The sequence below is a fragment of the Ochlerotatus camptorhynchus genome, unplaced genomic scaffold, assembly GCF_037179485.1.
Source record: "Ochlerotatus camptorhynchus isolate MF236.1 unplaced genomic scaffold, CSIRO-AGI_Acam_v1.1 ptg000447l, whole genome shotgun sequence".
NCBI lineage: Eukaryota > Metazoa > Arthropoda > Insecta > Diptera > Culicidae > Ochlerotatus > Ochlerotatus camptorhynchus.
The window spans coordinates 42685-67972 of NW_027040933.1; the positions used below are offsets into that span (position 1 = coordinate 42685).

A 25288-nucleotide genomic window follows, 5' to 3' on the forward strand; every position below is an offset into this window, starting at 1 on the left:
ACTGTAATCAAAGTTACGCTTGTTTAGATCAAAACAAGTTTTTTGATGAATACTCGTTGGTTTCAGATCGATTGGTAACTCAGCAACAAAATGGCAATGGAAAACTCATGTGTGTTGTACAAAGTACAACAGCGCGAGTAACGGAGGGTTAAGGACCACCTAGCGCACAGGGCAGATTTTTTTTTAAGTAAATTGGCTGCCTCTGTTGTCGTAATATGAACTATTTCTTGATTTTGTTCAAGGATAATCATGGAATACTCTTTGATATTAAAGGGTGATACGGTCAAAATTTGGTCAATATCAACTTGACGTATTTCTTTCAATTTTGCATTTAAAAAACCTGAACACCCCTCATTTTGAAGGTGTGTGTGTGTGTAGAATGTTGCTCCTATTTTGATTTTGGAATTCACTCTTCAGTTGTCAAAATGCCGCCCAAGCAAGAAGAGCAGCGTATCAAAATTTTGCTCGAGCATCGCGAAAATCCGAGCTACTTGCACGCAAAGTTGGCAAAATCGCTAAAAGTTGCCAAATCAACCGTTACAAATGTAATTAAAGTGTTTGGGGAACGTTTGTCGACAGCCAGGAAGTCTGGATCGGGGGGAAATCGAAAACCGGAAGCCGCTAAGACGACAAAGAGAGTTGCCGGTAGTTTCAAGCGAAACCCTAACCTCTCTCTCCGAGATGCCGCAAATAAGCTGGGTGTATCGTCTACAACCGTGCATCGAGCCAAAAAACGAGCCGGACTATCGACTTACAAGAAGGTAGTGACTCCAAATCGCGATGATAAACAAAATACGACGGCCAAAACGCGATCCCGGAGGCTGTACACGACGATGCTGACGAAGTTTGACTGCGTGGTAATGGACGACGAAACCTACGTCAAAGCCGACTACAAGCAGCTTCCGGGACAGGAGTTTTATACGGCAAAAGGAAGGGGAAAGGTAGCAGATGTTTTCAAGCACATGAAACTGTCAAAGTTCGCAAAGAAATATCTGGTTTGGCAAGCCATCTGTACCTGTGGCTTGAAAAGCAGCATTTTCATAGCTTCCGGGACTGTCAACCAAGAAATTTACGTGAAAGAGTGTTTGAATAAACGTCTGCTGCCTTTCCTGAAGAAACACGGTTGTTCCGTACTGTTTTGGCCGGATTTGGCATCTTGCCATTACGGTAAAAAGGCCATGGAGTGGTACGCCGCCAACAACGTGCAGGTGGTTCCCAAGGACAAGAACCCTCCCAACACGCCAGAGCTCCGCCCAATTGAGAAATACTGGGCTATTGTCAAGCGGAACCTAAAGAAGACCAAAAAAACTGCTAAGGGCGAGCAGCAGTTCAAGGCAAACTGGCTTTCTGCGGCGAAGAAGGTGGACAAGGTGGCTGTACAAAATCTGATGGCAGGGGTCAAGCGTAAGGCCCGGCAATTCGGATTTGGAAAAGCGGAAGCCTAACTGAATATTTTTCCTGAATTTTATACTAATTGAACTTGAAAAAGAAATTTAATTTGATTTTTTAAATAAACGATTTCACCGATTTACATGCGTTTTCCCTTGACCAAATTTTGACCGTATCACCCTTTATCTTAAAATTTTGTTCATAACGCTTTAGGAATTTTCTCCAGAAAACTTTTGGAATTCAGTTTTTAATTCTCTTACAATTGATAATCAGTTATTTTTTTTTCCATAATGCTCTTTAATATTTATTTGAAAAAAAAAAAAATATCAGAATACCTATCAGGATAAGCATGAAATTTTCAGAAGAATTGGCTTGGATTATCTAGCAATTCTCTTCAGATGTATCCTGTAACGTCTCTAGGTAATTTCTTCAGCATTTTCTAGTTAGAAATTCTTTCCAATTTTTAGTTGCTTTCCAAAATTTTCTAAAATAGTTATAAATTATGATTTTTAAACCGTATGAGAATTATTCGCAAGAAAGCTTGATCATTGGAAATGACAAGAAAGCTCATGATTGGTAGTTTCGTCTCGTGATAGTGAAAGGACCTGTTTTCTCATGGTCACACGATGGCCGTGATATTTACCAGCTCTGTCCGCATAAGATCGCAATCAAATGAGCTTACATTTTAGAAGAAATATCAGGTTTTGATTCAGAATTGATTGAGGTGGGCGGGGTATAATAGATATTTTGAGCCACCCTGCTCTTACCGTTTGTATAAAACATACAATAAATATTATAAATTATATATCCATGTATACATACAAGACACAAAGTCAGCATGATATATTGTTTCGTGTAATTTACCAGGGCGTGCTAACGTTGAACCATGCTTATAAGTTTAAATTGTCTAAGATGGGCTCGATATAGAAGCTGCCATCAATTGGTTTGGCAAAATATTCACTCAAAAATGATCCTATGCTTGAGGATTTTTTTAAAATATTGCCTCAAAAAACAATCAAGATTATTCCAGACAGTAGCAAAAATCCGCCTTAAAAAATATTTTTCGCACATATTTTAGCATGTGTCATGATCCGAATATTCATCTCAACGGGGAGTAATTTAGAAACAGTTTATCGCCTGAGGCGCCCGTCGATTTCTCGTGGTCATCATCATCTTATGTTAACCAAAACACAAAAAAGAAACATATCATTGAGACCACAGGGAGGAAAAAAAAAGTTTCACACACCTTGCCATGAAACTGTTGATACGCGCGCGCGCCGTTGGTCCGGTGTTTCTTGATTAACATTATTTATTATCGCAATATTTATCAATGGCGGCATGGAAATTTCTCACAAAATAATAAAATTGTTTGACAAATAATAAATCTTTCGGGTCTCTTTTGCACCGCACAGGGTCCACGTAGCTACGTCTCGTTTCAGGTCTCGTACACAGTGCACAGCTCACAATCGATGGGACCAGCCGAAGGTAAGCGTCACACTCCATGGTGGAATATTTAAAATATTTCGCGCATATATCATCAATTGAACCTGCGAGTGCCCCTGTGACGTTGATGGGGTGCCACATTGTCACTGTGCAAATTCCTCTATCAGGTGGTGTGGAGACGAGGAGTTTTTCTTATAATAATGTCGGTCTAAGTGTCCCAAATATTGGGCCCATTCATAAATTTCGAAGGAAAGTAAATTTTGACAATTTGTCAGCAGCAACCAAAATATTCATACTTGTTGATCGTTGGGCCGATCGTTAGATCCATAGGCCAACATTAGAGCCAATTTCACTACTTACTTTATCTCAATTAGACACAGTAGGTCTCTATTTTGTTTTTTAATTATAAATACCGTCACGATAATCTAATGGAATTTTCGTTTTAGTACACCAAAATTATTCAGGGTCGGGTGCACTATTGTTTACAAACTAGGTCTGGCCAAGACACATTGTATTCACCCCTCGGTTGCCACCCCTCGGTGTCAAGTTGGTAAACAAAGCATATCAGTGCATGACTCTCTTGTAACGACAGTATCTAGTTGTTCAGTTTTTCGTTTCTCGTAAGCAGTTGAAATACGATGTTACGCGAAGTTTTGCAGCTACACTGCACGTGCACCGGTAAAACGAAGCTTATTTCAAAACTGGTTTTGCTAAGTTCGCATTAGTCAGCAGTTCAAGTCAACAGGAGAGTTTTTTTGTATATGCTACCAACTGTATCAATATTTCCTTGTGCTGAACAAAAAATTCTCAGCTTATATCCAACTTGTGAAAGATGAAAATATTAATGTTCAGGATACTTTTTAAAGTTCCAATCGATTTTCCTGTATGCCATGATATTCAATCTAAGCTGATCAATTAATTCATTTCATATCGTTTGAGAAATCAGAAGTTGAAAATTAAGAAAATACTGTTCAATAGCAAATCTATGATGATGTAAGATTTTTCCAGTTGATAATTTTGTTTGTTTTGATTAGATAATTGATATGAACTAAATAATAGCAAAAAATTGTGAAAATGTGTATTTGTCGATTAATCATAAAGTTATTTCTAAAAAAAAAGAAAGTTCACTTTTCACTTATATTTCAATACCTCCTATCTGTTTCCTTCTTAAAATAACAGTAAAAACTGGTTCCATTGTTACAGATCAAATTGCCAGACCTAGTTTACAAACAAATTATGTTGAGTTGTCAATGACACTCACTTACATCAAATGTAAGGTTGAATTTATTATACCCTCTGCATATGTTTCATGCAACAAATGTAATGCCATTTAGTTCTTGCAGCGTTCAAGCAAGTATTTCCACTATACATTTTTTGTATAAAATCTTCACGAGATGAATTGTTAGACGCAATGCATTTGGGGAAACAAACTTTGTTAGAAAATTAAGCTATCATAAAAATTACAACATGGATCATATCATTCGAGCAGTTTAAATTTACGTTTCTTTCAGCTCTATCTTTTACGTGGATCAATATTTTGATATATTTTTTTATAGAGCCTTTAATAAATGCTCAACCTGAAAAATCTAACCATATAATTAATTATTCGTAAAATCCTTCCGGTCATCTCATTACAGAAGCTGTTTATGTAGTGAAACATTGCATATTCTGCATACTTTTCATGCAAATCTGTAATATAATCTTACATTTCCCGGTTGGGTGTACTTTCTCACGCCAGTGTGTCTGGGTTTAATCCTAGCCGAGGTTATAGGGATTTTTCTGAGGTGACAAAAACCCCTGGCCATGTCTTCCTTCGCAAGGGAAGTAAAGCCATTAGTCCCGGTTCATATTTTGAAGGGTGCGATATCTACTCAGGTTTGAAGCATGGGATGGCAATCGATATCCGTCAATTGTCAAAATATGAAAATATTTTAATTCCGTCCAATATTTTGAAATGTTTCTTCTACAACATCGAACATTGAAAAATCTGGTATTTATTGCATCATTTTATTAAAATTGTTAGATCTAAAAAAAAAAAAAAAAAAACGAAAAACAGTTTGTACTCTTGTGGTAATCTAAAAAATCGTTTCAACTGAACACAGCATTTTAAAACAAATGCGAAATTATAAAAACAAACTCCGGGCGTCCACTAGTAAAGAAGTATTACGCTTTTTGCATTAAACTTTTTGCATTAAACTGAATATTTGGTTGAAAGCAAACCAGTAGAAAGGAGCATAGGAATAAAAATGGCTAGTTGGAATGTAAGAGGGTGCAAAACATTAACCAAAAGGACCGAAATTGACGGTACGTTAGATGCATATGGAGTAGATGTAGCAGTATTGCAGGAAGCAAATACCCTAGGGATAATACACGCAGCGAATTTCACTTGGATGGTGGAAGGCAACCATATTAATAAGGCAAGAGGACTAGCAATTTTAATAAGGAAAGGATCAGGAATAAAAGTTGTTCATATTAAAGAAAGAAAAAGAGGCATTATGTGGTGTAAGCTTCTAATAAATGGAATTAATTTAATATTAATTAATGTTCATGCACCTAATGTTAGACAAAATGCATTTTTATCTAATCTTAGTGATTTAATATCAAAATACAAACATAGAAAGAACTTGTTGATCATGGGTGATTTTAATGCACAACTAGGAACAAAAGACATGAGTAGTGAGGACCATAAATATATGGGAAATATGATCGGTCATGATTTCTGTAACGAAAATGGAGAACTGCTCAAATTATTCTTGCATACATCAAAAATTAAAAACGTTTCATCCAAAATAGGGAAGGATATAAAAGTAACTTGGAAATGAAAAGATAAACAAAGTTGAATAGATCATATTCTAGCTCCGCAGTATAACAATTTTAAGATTAAATTTATTAAAGGATATTGGACGCAGGTCAAAACGGACCATAAACTGATTCAAGTGGGTATTTCACTTAAAGATGTAGAAATTCAAGCATCAAAAGCAAAAGAATCATCTCGCATCTGTACAGAATTTTTTAAGGATCCAAGTATTAAAAAGAAATATCAGGAAAAATAAAATCAATTAAAGTAAAACACACACGGATCACTAATGAAAACTTTTTTTGCAGCAGCGTTGATTTACAGCAGCTCAAAACTGTAAGATTAGTTTGTATTCAGTTAATTGTTAATTTTTGGTTTAATCTACAAAACTCACATGAATAGTTTTCACTTCACCGTGTTTTCTCCTTTTGTGTCTGCTAGTGCCGTGTTATTTGCCTGACTACAACAATAATTATGAATTTCACATTTTTAATCTAATTGTTCCATACAAACTTACTTCTTTAATACCGCAATTCACAAACGATTCCACTTAACTAATTATGCCCTCTACTGATCAATTTCACCATAAATTCACTAAATCGCTTCATTCAACTACAATCGACTATTTCCATCCACTAATGTTTACTTATGTTGCTATGTTTACGTTTTTGACCGTTTGATTCGGGTCGGCTATCCGCACTCAGGTACGCCCGACGACTACGCGTGTGTTGGTAGCTGCGCGTTCGGTGATGACGTCACCGGTGCCTCAACAGCCCCTCCCCGTAACACTGGCGTAGGCTCTCCGCTGGAGCCAGATTTACTAACACGTATCTCCGGCACCGCAAGCTTTGCCACCGGACGCCTGTATGTTCCTTTTGCTGTGCGCACCACTGCTTGTCTAATTCTTCCATCGGCTCCTTGGATGACCTCCTCTACTACTGCTCGAACCCAGCACTTTCGATTGTCGTCGTCTGCCACAAACACGACTTCGCCTACTTCCAGTGGGTTCTGTTCGCTATGCCACTTCGATCGCCGGTTGATGAACGGAAGGTACTCAGCCAACCACCGTTTCCATATACGGTCAGCCAGCATCTGCGACCTTTTGTAGCTGTCCCGTAGCGCCTCAGCTTCGTTGGTCGGTAGTACACAACCTCCCATTTCGCCTGACGAAAGCCCTCTCAGAAAATGGTTGGGAGTTATCGAACCAGTATTCCCCGGTTCTTGAGGAATATAGGTTAGAGGTCTGGAGTTCACCATGTCCTCTGCTTCAGCTAACGTAGTCTGGAGTATCTCATCCGTCAGTTTACGCCCATCGTCCAACACCTTCACCGCTTCTTTGACCGAACGGACGAGTCGTTCCCACACTCCGCCGAAGTGTGGTGCCGATGGTGGATTGAAATTCCATCGGGTCCTTGAACTCGTTAGCTCCTCAGAACAGTTCGCTTTGATCTCCTTCACGATCTCCTTGCTTGCGCCTACGAAGTTTGTCCCATTGTCAGAGAAATACTCAATGGGAACTCCACGCCTGCAAACGAAACGTCGGATGGCCATTAGACATGCCTGTGACGACAGACTATGGACGACTTCAAGATGGATGGCTCTAGTTCCAAGGCAAGTGAAAAGAGCACACCAACGCTTTTCTGTGTGTCGTCCAACCACTACGTTGATTGGACCGAAGAAGTCAACTCCGGTGTAGCTGAACGGTCTAACGAAAGGAGTGGTTCGTTGATTCGGAAGCGGAGCCATTCTTGGAATCACCGGTTTGCATTTCTGGACCTTGCACCGCATACAGCTTTTCGCAACTCTTTCCAGCTCTCTGCGGACTCCTGGGATGTAAAAACGTTGTCTCAACTCGTTCACTACAGTTTCCCGGTTCGCGTGACCGAACAGCTGGTGATAGTGTTCTATCAGCTTGACCGTCACCGGGTGCCCCTTTGGCAGGATTACCGGAAACTGTAGCTCAAACGGAACGAACTCTCCCTCCTGCACTCTGCCATCCATTCGCATCACATTATGCTCGTCCAGAATAGGCGACAGCTTGAAAATATCACTGGAACGATCAATGGCTTCGTACTTCCCTTCTCTGCATCTAGCTAACGTCTTCACTTCGTCTGCGAACGATTCGCCTTGCGCCATTTTCCACAGATGGCGCTCCGCCTCTTGGTACTCCTCCCTCGAAAACGGACGTTCTACTGCTGATACGGACCCTCTACCTAATCTCACTACCCTGGGATCAGCTGGTAGCGATTCAATTGGCAAACCTCGCTGCTTCCGGCGAATGTTCGACACGAACCTAAGAACGTTCGCCACCGTTCGGACTACAATATTCCACTTCGAAATGCGGCTACAGTTGATCAGCGGCCTTGCGATCTCGATACTGTGGAACAGTAAACTGGCACGTAACTCTTCCTTCACGTTCGGTCTCGGTGGCTCCGGATGTGGCCACGTATCCTCCGTCTCGTACAGAAACTTAGGACCCATGAACCACGGGCTGTTCGATGTGATCCTGGTTCCTTCCTTCCACTTGGTCAAATCATCCGCTATGTTTAGCTTTGTGCGGATCCAGCGCCAATCCGACGGGTTCGTCTTGCTCAATATTTCGCCGATTCTGTATGCGACGAACACTTTGTATTTCCGGTGATCCGACACGATCCAGGAATACACCGTACTTGAATCCGTCCAGAACTGTACACGGTTGATGCGCAAACTGTGATTTTTCTTTACGGTTTCGGCCATTTTTGCTCCAAGCACTGCTGCCATCAACTCCAAACGTGGCGTCGAATACTGCCTCAGCGGTGCCACCTTGGACCTGGCTTGCACCAAAGTACACCGAGGAATCCCATCTACTAGCATTCGAAGGTATGCCACGCATCCATATGCACCTGCACTGGCATCTACGAACACGTGGAGTTGCAGTGATTCGTAGTCCAGTGATTCGCCACCACCGAAATAGTGACGGGGAATTTTCACTCGCTCAATATCCGGTAACAGCGCTGTCCATCTTTGCCACTTTTCGAAACTCTCATCGTCGATCGACTCATCCCACTCACAACCTGTACGCCACAAGTCCTGTATCAGCATCTTACCGTGGATGGTGAACATCGTCAGCAGGCCTAACGGATCGAACAGACTCATCACGATGCTCAAAACGATTCGTTTGGTCGGACGCTCGTCTCCGGACAAGTACGGTTGCAGATTCTCTCGCAGCTGCAACGCGAACGTAAACACGTCCTCTTGAGGGTCCCAGACAATACCCAAAACCCGCTCGGAACCCGTAGCCTTGTCGGTTTTGAAATGGACAATTTGGTTCGATTTCGACTCACCTAGTTGCTGAAGTACCTCGCTTGAATTTGATACCCAGTTTCGGATTTCGAAACCGCCCTTTGAGTGGATGTACCGGACCTCGGTTGCCTTTTTCACCGCCTCCTCGACGGTCTCTGTGCTGTCAAAGTAGTCATCCACGTAATGTCGGTTGACAATCGCATCCACGGCATCTGGGAACTGCAACATAAATTCACTGGCGTTGCGATCTTTCACGAAGAGAGCCTGACTCGGCGAACATGTCGCTCCGAATATCGCGCAGTCCATCACATAGACCTCGCCGTCGAACATGAACCGTAGAGCTTGCCTATCCTCCAGTCGTATCTTCAGTTGGTGGAACATCTCTCGGATATCTCCACCGAACCCGACACTGTATTGCCGGAACTTGCACACTACCGACGGCAACGATGTGAGGAAATCAGGACCTTTAAGCAGCTTTGAATTCAGCGAGACACCTCCAACAGCGGAAGCAGCATCCCATACCAGCCGGACTTTATTAGGTTTCTTCGGGTTGATCACGATGTTGAGGGGAAGATACCACACCTTCTTGGGGTCGGTCTCATTTAGTTCTCCAACCGTCGCTTTGTGGCAGTATCCCTTGCTTTGATACTCGATGAGTTGGTTCCGAACGTTTTGTTGCAGTTGTGGACTCTGCGAGAGGCGTTTATCCAAGCTCTTCATCCGGCGTGCTGCCATTGGATAACTGTCCGGAAACGATGGATCATCTTCCTTCCACAGCAGTCCCGTTTCGAACCTGTCCCCAACTCGCTTCGTTGTCCTTTCCAGAATCTCGCGGGCCCGTTGATCTTCAGCTGATTCAGGCAAAACTTCCACCGACACTCCTGCTTCTTCGAGTACATAGTGCGACTTCAGCAGATCGTGCAACTCCTGATTGGACACCCCAGCGCATGAATGATGGCCAACGTATGCAGTCCGCAGACTGCCTCCTTCTTGTGGGCCATACACCGTCCAGCCAAGACTGGATCTGACAGCTATCGGCTCTCCTGCTTGACCGATCCGAGATTCAATAGGTGCGAATAAGTGAAGATGCTTCAAACCTACCAAGATTTTCGGCGAGTCGTTCGGATATTCAGCCACCGGAAGGTTTCGAAGATGGCTGTAACGCTGCACCAATTCCTGGTAGTTCAAGGACTGTGCTGGCAACTTGAGCTCCTTCACGGTGTGTACTTTTTCCATCGGAAACTGTTCCTTCGATCCGACGGCAGATATCGTCAGATTCAGCAGCATTGACTCTCGTTCTAGTCTCGTCATTCCAGCGGTCCAGGTTACCCGTAGTGGCTGTGGTTTCCCAGTCGCCTTCAGCTGGTTCGTGATGGAACTTTCCACCAACGAAAACGAACTGCCCTCGTCGAGAAAAGCCATAATGTTAATGGACTTTTCTCCAAAGCTCAACGTCACTGGAATCATCCGGAAGAGTATCGGCAGCTGAAGACTCACACTGTGAGCGTTGCAGTCCGATCGCATTTCGGTTACCTGCTGATGAAGCATGGTATTGTGTTGCCCTTGACACCTATCGACTTTACACCGGATGTTTGCTTTACACCTACTCCTCCCGTGGGCGTTCAGGAATGATCGACATAGATCGAAACGTTCGACAACTTCCAGCCGCTGTTGAACTCCCATCTTCCGAAATTCGTCGCAATTTCTCAGCCGATGATCTGTGCCTCCGCACGTTGGACACGGCTTTCTTTCTGCGAACGATTCTTCGCTGTGTGAGTTGATGTGGCTCTCGTTCTCTTTCGGTCTTCCTCCTTTTGCCTTACCGGAACGATTACCAGTCGGATTCGATGGCATATCGACGATCCCAGTCACTTCGCTAGCAGTAGAGACCAGTTCGGACAAGAAGTCGGCCAACGTCCGCAGTGTTACCCTTTCGTGTTGCCGCTTGAACCGAACCCAGTCCATTTTCGTCCCCGGTGGTAGCTTTTCGACTAACTCCTGGATGAGGAGAGGATTCACCAGGTGGTCGTTAAGCTTTGTTGCTTCGAGATGGTCGCATAATTGCTGTACTACCATCCCAAAGCTGATGAACGTACCCAGCCGGTCCGCTTTCGGGCAATCTGCCTTTCTCACCTTCACAAGCAACGTGTTCAGCAACTGCTCCGGTCGCCCGTACAACATCCGCAACGTTTCAATGATTTGCGGAACTGCTTCTGGCAACAACATCCGACTGCAAACTGCCTCCCGTGCAGGGCCTCGCAAGCTCTCCTGCAAACGAGCAAGGTTCTCCAAATTCAAAAATCCGCAAGCCTTCGTCGTGGTGTTGTAGCTGCTGATGAATATTGGCCACTCGTCTGGCCGACCTGTAAAGGTAGGCAGCTTTCGCGAAAGGAACTGTCGTGCCGATATCTGCGCCTTCGTTGGGTTTTCTTCATCCTGTTTGTTCTTCCGCTTACTCTTCTTTAGATCCTTGTCTTCTTCCTCGTCTTCAGAACATGTTCTGCTACTGTCCTCGTTAGAATCGTCCGACTGTTCATCCTGCGAACTCACCTTCGAACCATCGTCGTCACTATCACTTTCATCCTCCTCTTCTTCCTTTGCTGGCTTCTTTACAACAGGTACTGACTTAACCTTAGTTGTCTTCTTCTTCATTCCCTCCGTGGATGTAGACGGCTTTGGATCGACTATCGGTGTGGAGCTAACGCGTAGTTTTCCTCCTGATGACTTCGTTCCTTTGGAACTTTCACGCTTCTTCTTTTTCTCCAGCTTCTCCACTTCCTTTTCCGCCTGCTTTCTGCCTTCGCTCAGTTCCTCGAGTTCCTTCTGTAGCTGCTTCTTCTCCATTTCCTTCTTCTTCTGGAACTTCTTCTCCGAAGCAATCTTCATTTGGAGGATTTGCTTCTCCAAAGCCCACTGCATCTCCATCTCCTCGTTCTCCAGTTCCATCTGCGCTTTAGCCAATGCCAACTTTTGCTCCATCTTCCTCTTCAGACGCTCTTTCTGCTTCTTCACCGCTTCCATTGCTTTCGCAATCTCCTTTTCGTCGTCCGGGTTAGATTTTGCACTGACCTTCGCTTCCTTCGCTTTGGATTGGCCGTCAACACTATCGTCAACGGGAATAACATCGTCATCGTCAACATCATCTTCCGAATCACTATCATCCGGCTCTTTTTCACAGCACGATGAACATCTCCAGTTCTCGTCGTATTCCACGGCCGATCCAACTCCGGCACAACTGAAGTGGAACCATTTCGTGCAGCCTTCGCAGTACACCATATGATCGTCCTCATGATCCGGACGTGTACAAATCGCGCAGTTGTACGCCGTCTCATCCGGATTGAGGTTAGATCCATCCCCTTTAGATATATTCATTTTTGAGGATGTTCGGATCACTAATGAAAACTTTTTTTGCAGCAGCGTTGATTTACAGCAGCTCAAAACTGTAAGATTAGTTTGTATTCAGTTAATTGTTAATTTTTGGTTTAATCTACAAAACTCACATGAATAGTTTTCACTTCACCGTGTTTTCTCCTTTTGTGTCTGCTAGTGCCGTGTTATTTGCCTGACTACAACAATAATTATGAATTTCACATTTTTAATCTAATTGTTCCATACAAACTTACTTCTTTAATACCGCAATTCACAAACGATTCCACTTAACTAATTATGCCCTCTACTGATCAATTTCACCATAAATTCACTAAATCGCTTCATTCAACTACAATCGACTATTTCCATCCACTAATGTTTACTTATGTTGCTATGTTTACGTTTTTGACCGTTTGATTCGGGTCGGCTATCCGCACTCAGGTACGCCCGACGACTACGCGTGTGTTGGTAGCTGCGCGTTCGGTGATGACGTCACCGGTGCCTCAACACAAATATTCGGTAGATCAAAGATACTCAAACCTACTTAAAAAGATGAAAATAGCCGCTTCTAGCATATTGAGAGTATGTAAAATCCCAAGTACTCCAAAGCGGAGAAAAGCTTTTAATAATTTAAGAGATGCTTTGAGATTTTCCAAGAAACATCCTGTCATGCAGAGCTATAAATACAAATGAGGTAATCCCAAACAAGAGTTAGCTCAAGCTATAAAAGACCATAAGGAAAAAGAAATTATGTTATTCTTTAGACAATTAAACGATTTTGACGTAGGAATGCGAATAAGAAAAACATACAGTTATATAAATAACTTCAGAAAACAGAAGAACAAGTATGGGATAAGGTGAAGAGTCACCTCAACTTTTCACTTATTTAATACAAGATGTTCTTAAAAACGTGGCAAGTGATATTCCTGAATTAGAGTTGATAGATTGCTTAAAACTGCCGATAATTTTAGCATTTGCCGATGACATATTAATAACAGCAAGAAGTATAAATGAGTTAGAGAATATTCTTAAAGTTCTAGAAGAGGAGCTATCCAAAGTAGGTCTTAAAATCAATAGGGAGAAAAGTCAAATTTTAGTTAAGTACCCAAATGACACAGCAGTACAGCCAAATGAATTAATGCTTAATGGAACTGCTTTTAAAACTAGTGAATATATTAAGTATTTAGGAGTTTGTCTGACAGCAACCCTAAACAGGAAATTAACCAATAGGCATAGATCTATACACGCTTTGAAAACTTCAAGATTAGTAGTAGATTTTTGTACAAGATTTCATCCGAGCTGGGAATTAGGAAAGCTTATATATAATACAGTTTTGGCGCCAGCGTTATTATACGGAACTAAGGAACAGGGTGACACTAGCAAACTACGAAAAAAATATTCTAAAGAACATTTTTAATAGCTGCAAAAAATGAAAGAAAAATTTCAGCCGGAAAAACAATAAATAGACGAGTTAGGGTAGGCAGAATAAGTTATATTGGACATATCAGAAGAATAGAGATGAATCATCCACTGCAATTAGCGTATGGATTCAAATTCAACAAGAAAAAAGAGGATAGACCAAGCCTTACTTGGAAGAAATCATTAAATCAGGACTTTGATAGATATGAAGAACTTGATATAGAAGAATAGCTAAGGACAAAGAAAATTAGAAAAGAAAGCGGAAGAAATTTATAAGAATGAGAATAGTGAAATTTCAGATGGTGTATCGACAGAGGAAGAAGATCAAGGAAAAGGAAGTTATAAACACTGGAAGAAAAAAAGATAAGACAGAAAATGTGTAACAAGAATTATTGCAAAAAAAAATTAATAATAAAAAAAAAACAAAAAAAAAATAATAATCTTGGTTGTATTTCTTTTTTATTTGCATGCATTCCGGGTGACGAGCGAACATGATGAAGAAGATGGCTTTATCACAGAGCCTCGTTTCGACATGGTATACGATTCAAGATTGGTTTCTGTAATGATAAGTATCACGATCTTCATCGAAATGTAAGTATTATTGACAATAATCATAACAATCAACTCGTATATACATTGAAATACATAAATAAAAGGGAAGGGGCGGTCCAACAGGGCACCCGATTGAAGCGATTCGGACGGGGAGAGTGGGAATGCCAACTCCCTGTTGATAACATTTCGTGGATAAAGGGCGGGCTCTTCTTCCAACTCATTGGGGCATCTTCCTGTTTTGGGGCTTGCCTTTTTGACCAATTGGCTGATCAAGTGGCTGGAAGGAAATTCTTTATTGTTCGGTAGATGCGTATAGGCGACTTTGCCTATCGATCTACCCAATCCGTTTTAGGCCCTTCATACAGCGACATGTTGAGGACAATCAGAGGTTATTAAGCTTGATCAAGACAAACAGAGAAGAGAGCCCACTGCTGTCGGACTTAGTTTCCATGCTGCAATGGGTGGTAAACCACTATCATGCATCATCATTACGCTTTTTGCATTAAACTTGTACTTAAAACTCGGTAAAATTCGTGAAAAACAAGGCAGCAACAAAAACGAACAAACACATCACTTTCATCAGGCGCGAAATCCAGACACTAAGTCCATAAATCCAGACACTTTTAAAAGTTGATTATTTTTGCTAACTATGCTCAAAATAGCACGTAAATTTTATCATGATCTTTTATGTCGTTTTCGAGTTTGCGGTGTAGTATGCAGCAAAACATATTTCAACAGCGCAATCGGAATATCCTAGAACGCACCAAAATACGAAAAAATTGCACCATATTTTCGACACGGTTGTAGTGCATCATCCTCTTTGACGTTATATAAATTTTTATTTTTTTGCTGCGCGAGTCATTGACAGCTCAACATCATTTGTTTGTAAACAAAGGTACATCCAGTATTTACACCCAGAATTATTTCGGTGTACAGCGGTAAAACACCGATGTAAATACACCCTAAAAACGAAAACGCCATTAGTATAGTTCAGAATCAGCTCACATAGTTATTATGTTGCAAAGTAGACTTAATGTTTTATAAGAAATCAAATGTCCATAATTTGCTATTGTTATGATATGTTGGTATCTTGAATTCACGAACTAATTTCGATGTGATAGCAGTATAAGTTATTAATGTCATTAAATCAATTAATTTAAACAACATATCAATAGCTTGATAAGATATAAATGTAAAATGTGATATTATTTGTTATGATGTTTGCTATTCTCTAGTTATGATATCAATTGACTCTGCTATTACTCAGTTATGGTCCCATAGATTTTTTGATACTTTACCTCTTATATTAATCAAACTAACAGCAGTTTTTGATGTTCTGTTCCGAAATATTAATATTAAAACTTGCAATTGATTTGATATTCTCGTTTGCTCGGGTATCGTGATTAGAGTTTTATTGTCGATAATTATTATAACACCCTTGTAACATGTTATAACCTTGTAGTCTGAACTAGGCATTATGCTCGAACCTGAAAATTTGCTAGGCCAGATCGGGAATCGATGTCCCACTTTCGGCTTGTTTATATCGACTTGGGTATCTGGGGCCTTAACTAATTGGGCTCTTTACTCGTTTCACATAGCAGGCTTTTAAATATAAATGAATTCAATACCACAGCAGATTCCAACGAATAAAGAATAACACAAATGAAAAAAGTGGATTGCTATTATGAGTTATGGTAGAAATCCTAATTGTGAGCAATTGGCAAGCATCTGCATCTTGTTTGCTGTTTGGCTGCAATGCTAATTTAGAACACAAATTGCAAGTTGTTTTAGCTTGGGTCTAAGCTTAATACTTATTTTTTTAATGAAATTTTAATATATATTTGGATATTTCATAAATGATAGTTAATACTAGAGATGGTCAAGGATAAGAAGGACCGGTTCTCTAGGTGTGAAATTTGTAAATGTCAAAATTAATCATATTGTCGATCAGTTTTGAGACGATCTTTAACCAGCGATTTTAAGAAAATGTAACAACAATTTCTAGATTCTAGATCGACCCTTTTTTCTCGATGTTCTAGAAGTCATTTTTCTACATAGTTCCACGGCAAAGTTCGAGTGGTACAAAATGTAATTTTAAACTGCTCGAATGATGTGATCCATTTATCATATGGCTGAGCAGTTTTGGGGCGACCCTTTACCAATGGTTTTAACCAAATTAAACAACAAATTTCTGATTTTCCAAGCTTAGCATAAATAAGACTTAGTTTTCACGTGGTTCTGGAAGTAAAAATATCAACATATTGTTCCCCGGCAAAGATCGAACAGTAGCCCGAGCAGGAGAAAATAACTAATGAATACCTAATTCTGATCTTATACCTAGATTTGGTATTGACCAGCATGACCAAAGAAAAATACCAAAAAATTACATGCAAAATACTTTGAAAATAACAAAATTTGATAATTGGATACCAAAGGAATACCTGTGTGGTATTGTTTTGGTGTTGCATAATTTGGTATTGGAATGGTATTGTTGGAACATTTTTTTTTTTGGTATTTTACCTCTTATGTCAGGCTCATTCATACCAATTTAAGTAATCGAGATATTCGTTCCTGCTCGGGAGGAAACGTCATTTCAACCTGCTTGAAATTCATTTGTCACAATTGGAACACACCATATTAGAAACGTTTAGCCATGACTGGTACGTCTACCGGAGTAGGACGAGTTTTTAAAGGGCGAACACGAAATTATTGCGACACATTCAACAGGGCATAACTTTTTTACCATTGGGTAAAAATCAACCAAATTTTGCACACTTTCTCATTGATGTGTATTGTGTACATGCTTGCTGTCAAACTCGAAGTCGTGTTTTTCGATTCAACGAAAATTGAGGTGAACCAACGCGAGTTGAGAGAACAAATTCTTTCCAAACTTCTGGAATTTCCTGACCTGTCGCACCGGCAGTTGGGAAAAATGTTGAACATTCACCATTCAACCGTCTCCAGAGTGTTGAAGCGGTTCCAGGAGCGGTTGACGTTGGACCACGGCAAAGGAGCTGGAAGAAAACCGGGACCGGAGAACAAAAAGACGGAGGGAAAGGTGAAGCGGATGATTAAAGCAAATCCCAACGTCTCAAGCCGTGATTTGACTAAAAAGATCGGCATGTCGCAGAGCTACGTCCAGAATGCAAAGAAGAGAGCTGGACTACATACATACAAGGTACAGAACTTCCCAAACCGCGATGAGCGGCAACAATCGACGGCTAAAACTCGGGCACGGAAGCTCTACGAGAAGATGCTGACAAAATATGGCTGCTGTGTGATGGACGACGAAACGTATATAAAAGCCGATTTTAAGCAAATTCCGGGGTTGGAGTTTTTCACCGGCAAGAGCAAGTTCGATGTGGACGACAAATTTAAGAAGAAGAAAATGTCGAAGTTCGCCTCCAAATATCTCATTTGGCAGGCCATCTGCTCTTGCGGACTGAGGAGTGAGCCTTTCGAGACAAAGGGCACAGTAAATGGCGAGATCTACAAATCTGAGTGCCTCGAGAAGCGCCTTTTGCCGTTCTTGCAGCAGCACGACGAAGCTCCGCTATTTTGGCCAGATTTGGCATCATGCCACTATTCTAAAAGTGTCCTGGAGTGGTATGAGGCCAATTCTGTCCATTTTGTTCCAAAGGACATGAATCCGCCAAACTGTCCGGAGCTGCGCCCGGTGGAGCAGTACTGGGCAATAATGAAGCGGGAACTTCGGAAGAGCAAGAAGACAGTCAAAGACGAGAAGGACATGTTAAGAAAATGGAAAAAAAAACTGAGAAACTGGTACCGGATGACACTGTAAAGACTTTGATGGAGGGCATCAAGCGAAAATGCGTTCAATTTTACACTCAAGGCTCCATCGATTAACTTTTCTTTTGATTTTTGAAGTAAATATATGTATAAAACTACCCTAAAATTTTGGCTTGATTCTAAACATTATAAGAAAATTGGCATGACATTTTCGGTGTCGCAATAATTTCGTGTTCGCCCTTTATGATATTTATTATAAGCTAAAGGCCAATGGAAAGCACATGCTGCAATATGATCATATCCTCAGCTTATAAACAATATATCTCAAGTTATTTACCGGATTTTCTTTCACTTGCGATTATTGACCTGAGTTTGACAGTCGTCACACTTTTCGATCGGCTTCAATGGTGTGCCACAATTCCGGCAGACATCCTTCTCTAACAACAAATCAGCTCGCTCGGTCGTCTCGTCGCTCACCGAGAGGCGGGAAACAAAGTGTGGTAAAAATGCACAACATGCACTTTCACGACGTTTTTCTGTCGTTGTGTGATTGTCGGCTGCAGCGATCGAACCACCAAGCACGGTGCAGAGGAATGATGAAACATTACCCCGAATGTTTGCATTAAATATGCTTGCGCTTATGTATTCAAATAACTGTTAAACAGGAAGTTCGAGCTTATCCATTTCATGCCACGGAGCTACAACACGCGTCTAGCTCGGAGAAGAGGTAAAGTAGCACATCGCGTCCCGCTATAGAGCAACACTTGGAAAGAGTAACATTTTCCGTAGCGTCCCATCTTCTAGGAAGCTCGGAACTCATCAATGAAATTAAATAAGCTTTTGCTTTACAATATAACGTGCATATTGCGCCTTAATTTGGTGGAACCTGTTATCTGCCATGTCCCAGGCAATCTGTTATCTAGTGTCTGCGACTTGGCGCTCACAGTTTATAAGTGGAAGTCACCACACACGCATCACGTCCAACCGGACTCAGGAGGGGAAATTTTCTGTCCGTTATCGCAAGTCAATCGGCGTTAATCGGAAGCACTTCAAACCTATAACTGCGGTGATATATAAACCTAATAGGAAAAGTACTTGATGCTTTACCGAGGTGGGTATGATAAGAACGCAGAAAGTGAACATCACAAATTGTTCCAATAACTTAAAATTATTTTTTTTATTTATTTTTTTTATTAAAAATTTAAAATGGTTGACTCTGCATTTGTTTTGTTAAAAAATGAACTGATGTTCCATTGTTATCATTTATCAATTTTTCATCCCACTTTTGTCAATCCCTAATTTCAACAACCTTTTCTTCTATCTTTTATTTAAAGTCGGTCTCTGTTGATCATGAAGAGACTATTTGGTCTATTTGAAAAGTGACGCGAGACTTGTCAAGGTCATTAATCGGACGTCAGTTCCCATAAGTATAAATCTAACATACCATGTATTTTTAAGGCAACATTGGGGGTGCAATTTTAAAAACCAAATCGTAGCTTTGGCTCACATTGTAGCATGAGATTGTGGCTTCTAATCAAAGCATGAGATTGTGGCTTCTAATCCTTATACCTTCGACAGACATACCAAGTAGTACCGTTGTACCAACCGATTTTAATTTCGCTCACACTGGACTAGCCTATCGGTCCCAAGTACATTGATTAACGTACCCCATTCTAGTACTACGTTATGTTTGTTTTGATTCGCTATGAAAGTTTGACCGATAAAATGAGGTGTTCGTGGATTTTCCTATGTTTCGAGGGGTGCATAGATTAGTTTGGGACCGAAGAGAGTACCAGAGCTGAGCCAAAAAGTTGAGCACGTTTCTTCGGGACTGTTTACTGTAGACATGCAAAGAGTAGGTAAATCTTATCATTTGAATCAACACCAATGAATTTTTACACTTGAAGTCCGAGATGTGCAGCGAGCATTTCCTCACTTCATTTTTGCAACGCAAAATTAAATACAGTTTATAACTAGAATTAAAATATCCTTTTTTCTACATATTTATAAAAAGTTTAAACTCTATTCTATCGACTGCTTCAAACAGAACTATTTTTTGTCAACACTGTGCAAAGTTATTAGCAAATGAGTAGTTCGTGAGCAAAACAGAGCATACCTTTATGGTTGTACTGCTTTAATATTTTACGTCAAATAAAGTACTTGATTGATGGAGTGCAGCGGTACTACTCGGTATGTCTGCCGAAGGCATTACTCTTTCAATGCTTTAGGGATGATAGTGAAACAAAGTTGTTTTAAAAAAATCTTGTCAAAATCGAGATGCTATCAAAAATAGATGAGTGCGTCAACAATGGTGCTGACATGCAATGCCACGGTTGAGTATCTGACTTGGGTTAATGACATCCTACACATACAATAATAAGTTATCTGTTCGTAAGTCGTCTTACAATTTACATCGTACCAAATAAAAGCAAAATTCTTGAAATTCCGATAAGTTCAAAACAATGATAAACTGATAAAAATAAATCAATTCCGAATCACAGATTGCCGACAATGTGGTTAGTCAAGGGTAAAACAAACCGATACTCAAAACATACCTAGGGTGCAGAGTGAACCACTGCTATTTTCTCACATCATCATTATGCGTGGCGCGGCAGATAATAAACAAATTACCTCTTTAGAACCGTATATATTTCCATTTAAATTGGAGTAATTTAGCACCAAGCTGCATCAGGGCGTGGCTGGTCACTCACTGATCGTTGTCGGCATCGACCGGTCTATACGGAGCGCCCTTTAACCAGCAGTGGCGACAACCTTCATTCGACGTCAGATTGCGGCAAATTCCATCTCTATTAAACGCCTCGCCGCGACCGACTTGTCCAGTTATCATCATTATCAGCCTCGGAGGCGACGTTGTTTCATTATCATCATCATCAACATCTTCATAAAAAAGCGAGCGAAACAAAAGTCGTAACGTGCCCTGAAGATGAGTGGAATAAGATTGTAACCCAAAACCTACTAAAAGCACCAAATTACCAACCTCTCATTTGTGCTAAAGAGGCATTCATTTGCATAAGGCTACCTTCACTTATCAAATCTGCGGCATCGCGGGCCAAAGCTTCGCTTTCGCCACGGCTTGCTAACTAGCACTTTTCCATCAAGATGAAGGTGAAATTTGATGCGCTCTTTATTTTATAATTTGATAAAATGGGAAATCCATAGCAGAGAGCAGCTGTTGTACGCCAGCAAACGTATCCTTATATATCCATTACACACATCGTGAACTCCACAACAAGGGGCTACCGATTTACCGTCAACCAACCAACGACGACTTGAAAACGTGGGAATAATGAAACGGGAATGAAATCATTGTAAATTGGATGAATCGCACCTTCTGCGATCGCTTGCGGCTACGCGACGCGTGTTTTATATTTATATGATGCAGTTGAGGAATCAACGATCTGTCTTACATACACTTTACATACTTGTCCATTTCGATAGAGGCTTCTTGTAGCCGCGGTAGGAACAATGTGTGAAATTTGTACAACATACTGACGTCGGTGAAACAGTGCAACCAGTAGCGCCCGTTCATTGAGCAAACTTAAATACTGTTACTGTTATGTATAAATAGCTTATAATTGTAGCACCAACATCAAATCAAATTTTTTACCGGATGTCAAATGTCATGGAAATGTCAAATATCATGCACTACAGACATGAGAAAATCAATGCTGCCACTTCTGATGGACTGAATAATGTGTCTAGGCTCATACAATTTGTTAAACCCGGTTTTTAAATATACTGTTTCAAGAAGAATTTTCTATCACACTCCAGTGTGTCTGTTTTCAATCCCATTTCAGAGGCGAAAAAATCTATGGTCACGCCTTTATTCTGGAGGGAAGTAACGCTGTTGGTCCCAGCCCATTGTTTATGGATTCCAGGTGTGGAGTCTCCTCCCCGAGCAGGAGAAAATAACTAATGAACACCTAATTCTTATCCGATACCAAAATTTTGTGTTGATCAACATGACATAAGAGGTAAAATAACAAAGAATAATGTCAAAAAAAGGCATGCAAAATACTTTGATAATAATAAAAATTGATATTTGGATACCAAAATAATGCCTGTGTGGTATTGTTTTGGTATTGCATCATCATAATTTGGTATTGGAATGGTATCGTGGGTATATTTTTTTGGTATTTTACCCCTTATGTCAGACTCACCCATACCAATTTAAGGTATCGAGATATTCGTTCATGTCGGGTCTCTGGCATTTGGTTGCCGTCAATGGATGGCAATCGATGCAAGTCGGAATTTCGGAACAGAGACACTTGCACAGAACTGCCCTCTGGTAAATTTCGCGCGATGGTACACGAATACCCACACGGGTACTGCCTGATTGTCGTTAGTCAAACAGGCGGGATAAAATGGCTAGGTACATGTTTTGGTAAATCTGCAATTTTTTAAAAACTATATGATGTTGCAAAAATAATTAAAAATTGTGTCGCCATCTTGAAAACGCGTTCTGATGTAATTTTAACAATGTTCAATAATGTCAATTTTACGATCAAAAGTGTAAAAACTATTTAATCGCTACCCATTTTCAAAAATTCAGGTCTTCAGCAATAAATTCACGTCATAAGATGTTATGAATTTGATTCCGTATGATGATTATGCATTAGACTGATGCAAATTTTGACATTTTCGCTCCACAATGCTCAAACGGTTCCAAATCGGGTCCTGATTAGTCCCCCAAAATTTGAACTCATTCAATAAGAAACTGACTTGGCACAAACCATTTGAAGTTTATATGGAAATTACTATAGGAAAACCAAATGTTTCGTTCATATCCATTTAACAATTTACCGTATTATTCTACTTTAAAAAATGATAACTAAGCTCGTAGCAAATTTTCTCAGCTACAACTTTGTGCTAAACCACTTTTCAATATAATGTAAGCATCAAAAGTTATAAATAATTCAAGCCACTAATGTCTTATGATTATGCTCAATCAACTGTTCAGCAGGCAACATTGGTGTTTCTGGTGCTTAGAATAGAGCACAAAAATCATGGCTACTATGTCACACTGCAAGATACAGTGTTGCTCACAAAACAGCTGCTTGATCATGCCATAAGATTATCAATCTCTTAAACAATTAATAACTATTTTATTTGACGTTTGGCTCAACAACTATATTCTGCTAAGTTGAAGCTGAGAAAATTTTCCATAATTATAGTTTTTGAATTTTTGAACAGTGCAATATGGAAAAAGGTAAGAAGACAATGAACAAAAAGTTTGGATTTCCTATAGTAATTTCCATATAAACTTCAAAAGGTTTGTGCCAAGTCAGTTTCTTATTGAATGAGTTCAAATTTTGGGACCCGATTTGGAACCGTTTGAGCACTGTGGAGCGAAAATGTCAAAATTTGCATCAGTCTATTATGCATTCATATCTAACAAGTTGAAATTTTACGACATTTATGAGAAATAAATAATTTCCATGAAAATCCTGCTGAATAATGCTGAATCTTTTATTGTTTTATCTGAGACCATTTTCAAATATAATGCGTATATTTCTAACATCTCAAACTAAGACATCACTGTAAGCTCCTTACATGCCAATTTTAAACCCGGCGCTTGTCCGCTTTACCCCCACCTTCAAAAGAAAATTCAACAAGAAAGCGTTTTAGGTTTTAATTTAAAAATATAGAATATTTAAGAATTTTAAGTTTTTTTTTGTTGCTTTATTATAGCGACTTTCAGCCTTTAGCTGGTTCGTCTCTTGAATTTTAAGTTGTAATTGGTATCAAAGAACGTAATTTAACCTATCATTAACTAGATTTTAAGCATTACGTACATTATAAAGGCGTTTTTACGTTAAACCATGTTGGTGACTTCGGTGCACTTCTTTCTTGGTTCATAACATTGGTTTAGGAGAACGGGTTTGAATCAAACCTTAAAAGAAAGAGCCAATTGAGCAGCGCCTATCTTGATTACATTGGCAATGTTGGTAGATCCACCTAGGCGTAGGTTAACAATTTAGTTTGTTTTGAACCCAGTCCTCTCTTATCCTAAACGTTTTCAGAAAACATCACCTTTCTTTATAAAAAAAAAGAATAACGGTTCAATTTTTCAGCTTGCTCATTGAGAAAGCTAAATTGAGCATTAACAAAACACCTTGAAAAAGAGTCTCTAGCAGAGCACTCTAGCAGAAATAGCAGTTACTCTACTTGCAAGAGTAGTGTTTGATTATGGTTGTTAAAAAAATCTACTATGAATGAAGCATTAAGCTTCAGCCGTTTTCAAGAAATCCGCAACTGATGGCATCACTTTCCGTGCCGATGCTTTGCATCTGAGAGCTGCTGAGCAAGATGTCTCGCCGTACATTTGCAACCAGTCCACGGTTGTTATCGAAATCAGAATGTGTTTATCTCTTGTTCGGTTGCAAATTACGCTTTAGGATATGCACAAAAACGATCATTTACGTGAATTTATGGGAAAGCATTATCACGATGGTTGTGCGCATAAGTGGTACTTACGATGTTACTGGGTACCATTCGCTTTCCCTCTGTCTTTCGACCCGCAGTAGCATGATGCTGCCGTTGCTGAGGTTGGTCAAAATGATGATAATTTTCGCGCTTTCTGCTACCCTCGCTATCAAATTATCACTTGCGATTTTAACGCTGAGCCAGTATCGCACACCGTGATCAATGTTTAGCATGGTGAGAACCAACATTTTCCTACTAACCTTTGCGAGAAACACCACTATCGAGATACGACACCACCACCATCCATGCGGTAGGAATTTCAAATAGCTCATCGTTACTCCCATCATCATTGTCTTGATTACTGCTCACTATAAAAATCACACCTTTCGCGTTCGATTACCCATTTACGATTGCACAAGCTCTTTATGCCCACCAAACTTTTATCCTGATCAAGGTGCTTGGTAAATTCATTGAAGATACATTATCACACCACAACCACAGAGCACATGCAGGCCAGATTGTTCGGAAAGGGAAGGAAGGAATTTGCTAGCTTTAATCTTCATGGCATTTTTATTGGACGGCTGATAAAATTCTTTTGGTCAGACCACTCGCCCATAGGAATCCGGTAATGGCAATCTAGGTTGAGGAACGCTCTGGATAAGCCTTTATCTGACAACAATTGCAAAGACTGTCTGTCGATCAGGCATTCCATACAGTCCACATCAGCTGGGCGTTGTTTTTGTTAGTCGAATTCCTCGCATATATTTTTGACTGACAATCCCTGGAAAACACCACAGCGATACAGGCTCTGTTAGCTGATAAGCGGGATTGAAAAATGTT

The 25288-nt window shown here is 40.3% G+C and overlaps 1 protein-coding gene and 1 long non-coding RNA gene across 2 annotated transcripts in view; both read right to left on the reverse strand.

Moving 5' to 3' along the window:
- LOC135711964 (uncharacterized) overlaps positions 1 to 25288 on the reverse strand; it is an 86900-nt gene that overhangs the window by 11202 nt on the left and 50410 nt on the right. The window lies entirely within an intron of this gene.
- LOC135711966 (uncharacterized) lies at positions 6347 to 12292 on the reverse strand. Its single transcript, XM_065234938.1, has one exon. The coding sequence runs from the start codon at positions 12281 to 12283 to the stop codon at positions 6347 to 6349; it is 5937 nt and encodes a 1978-aa protein (XP_065091010.1). The 5' UTR covers positions 12284 to 12292.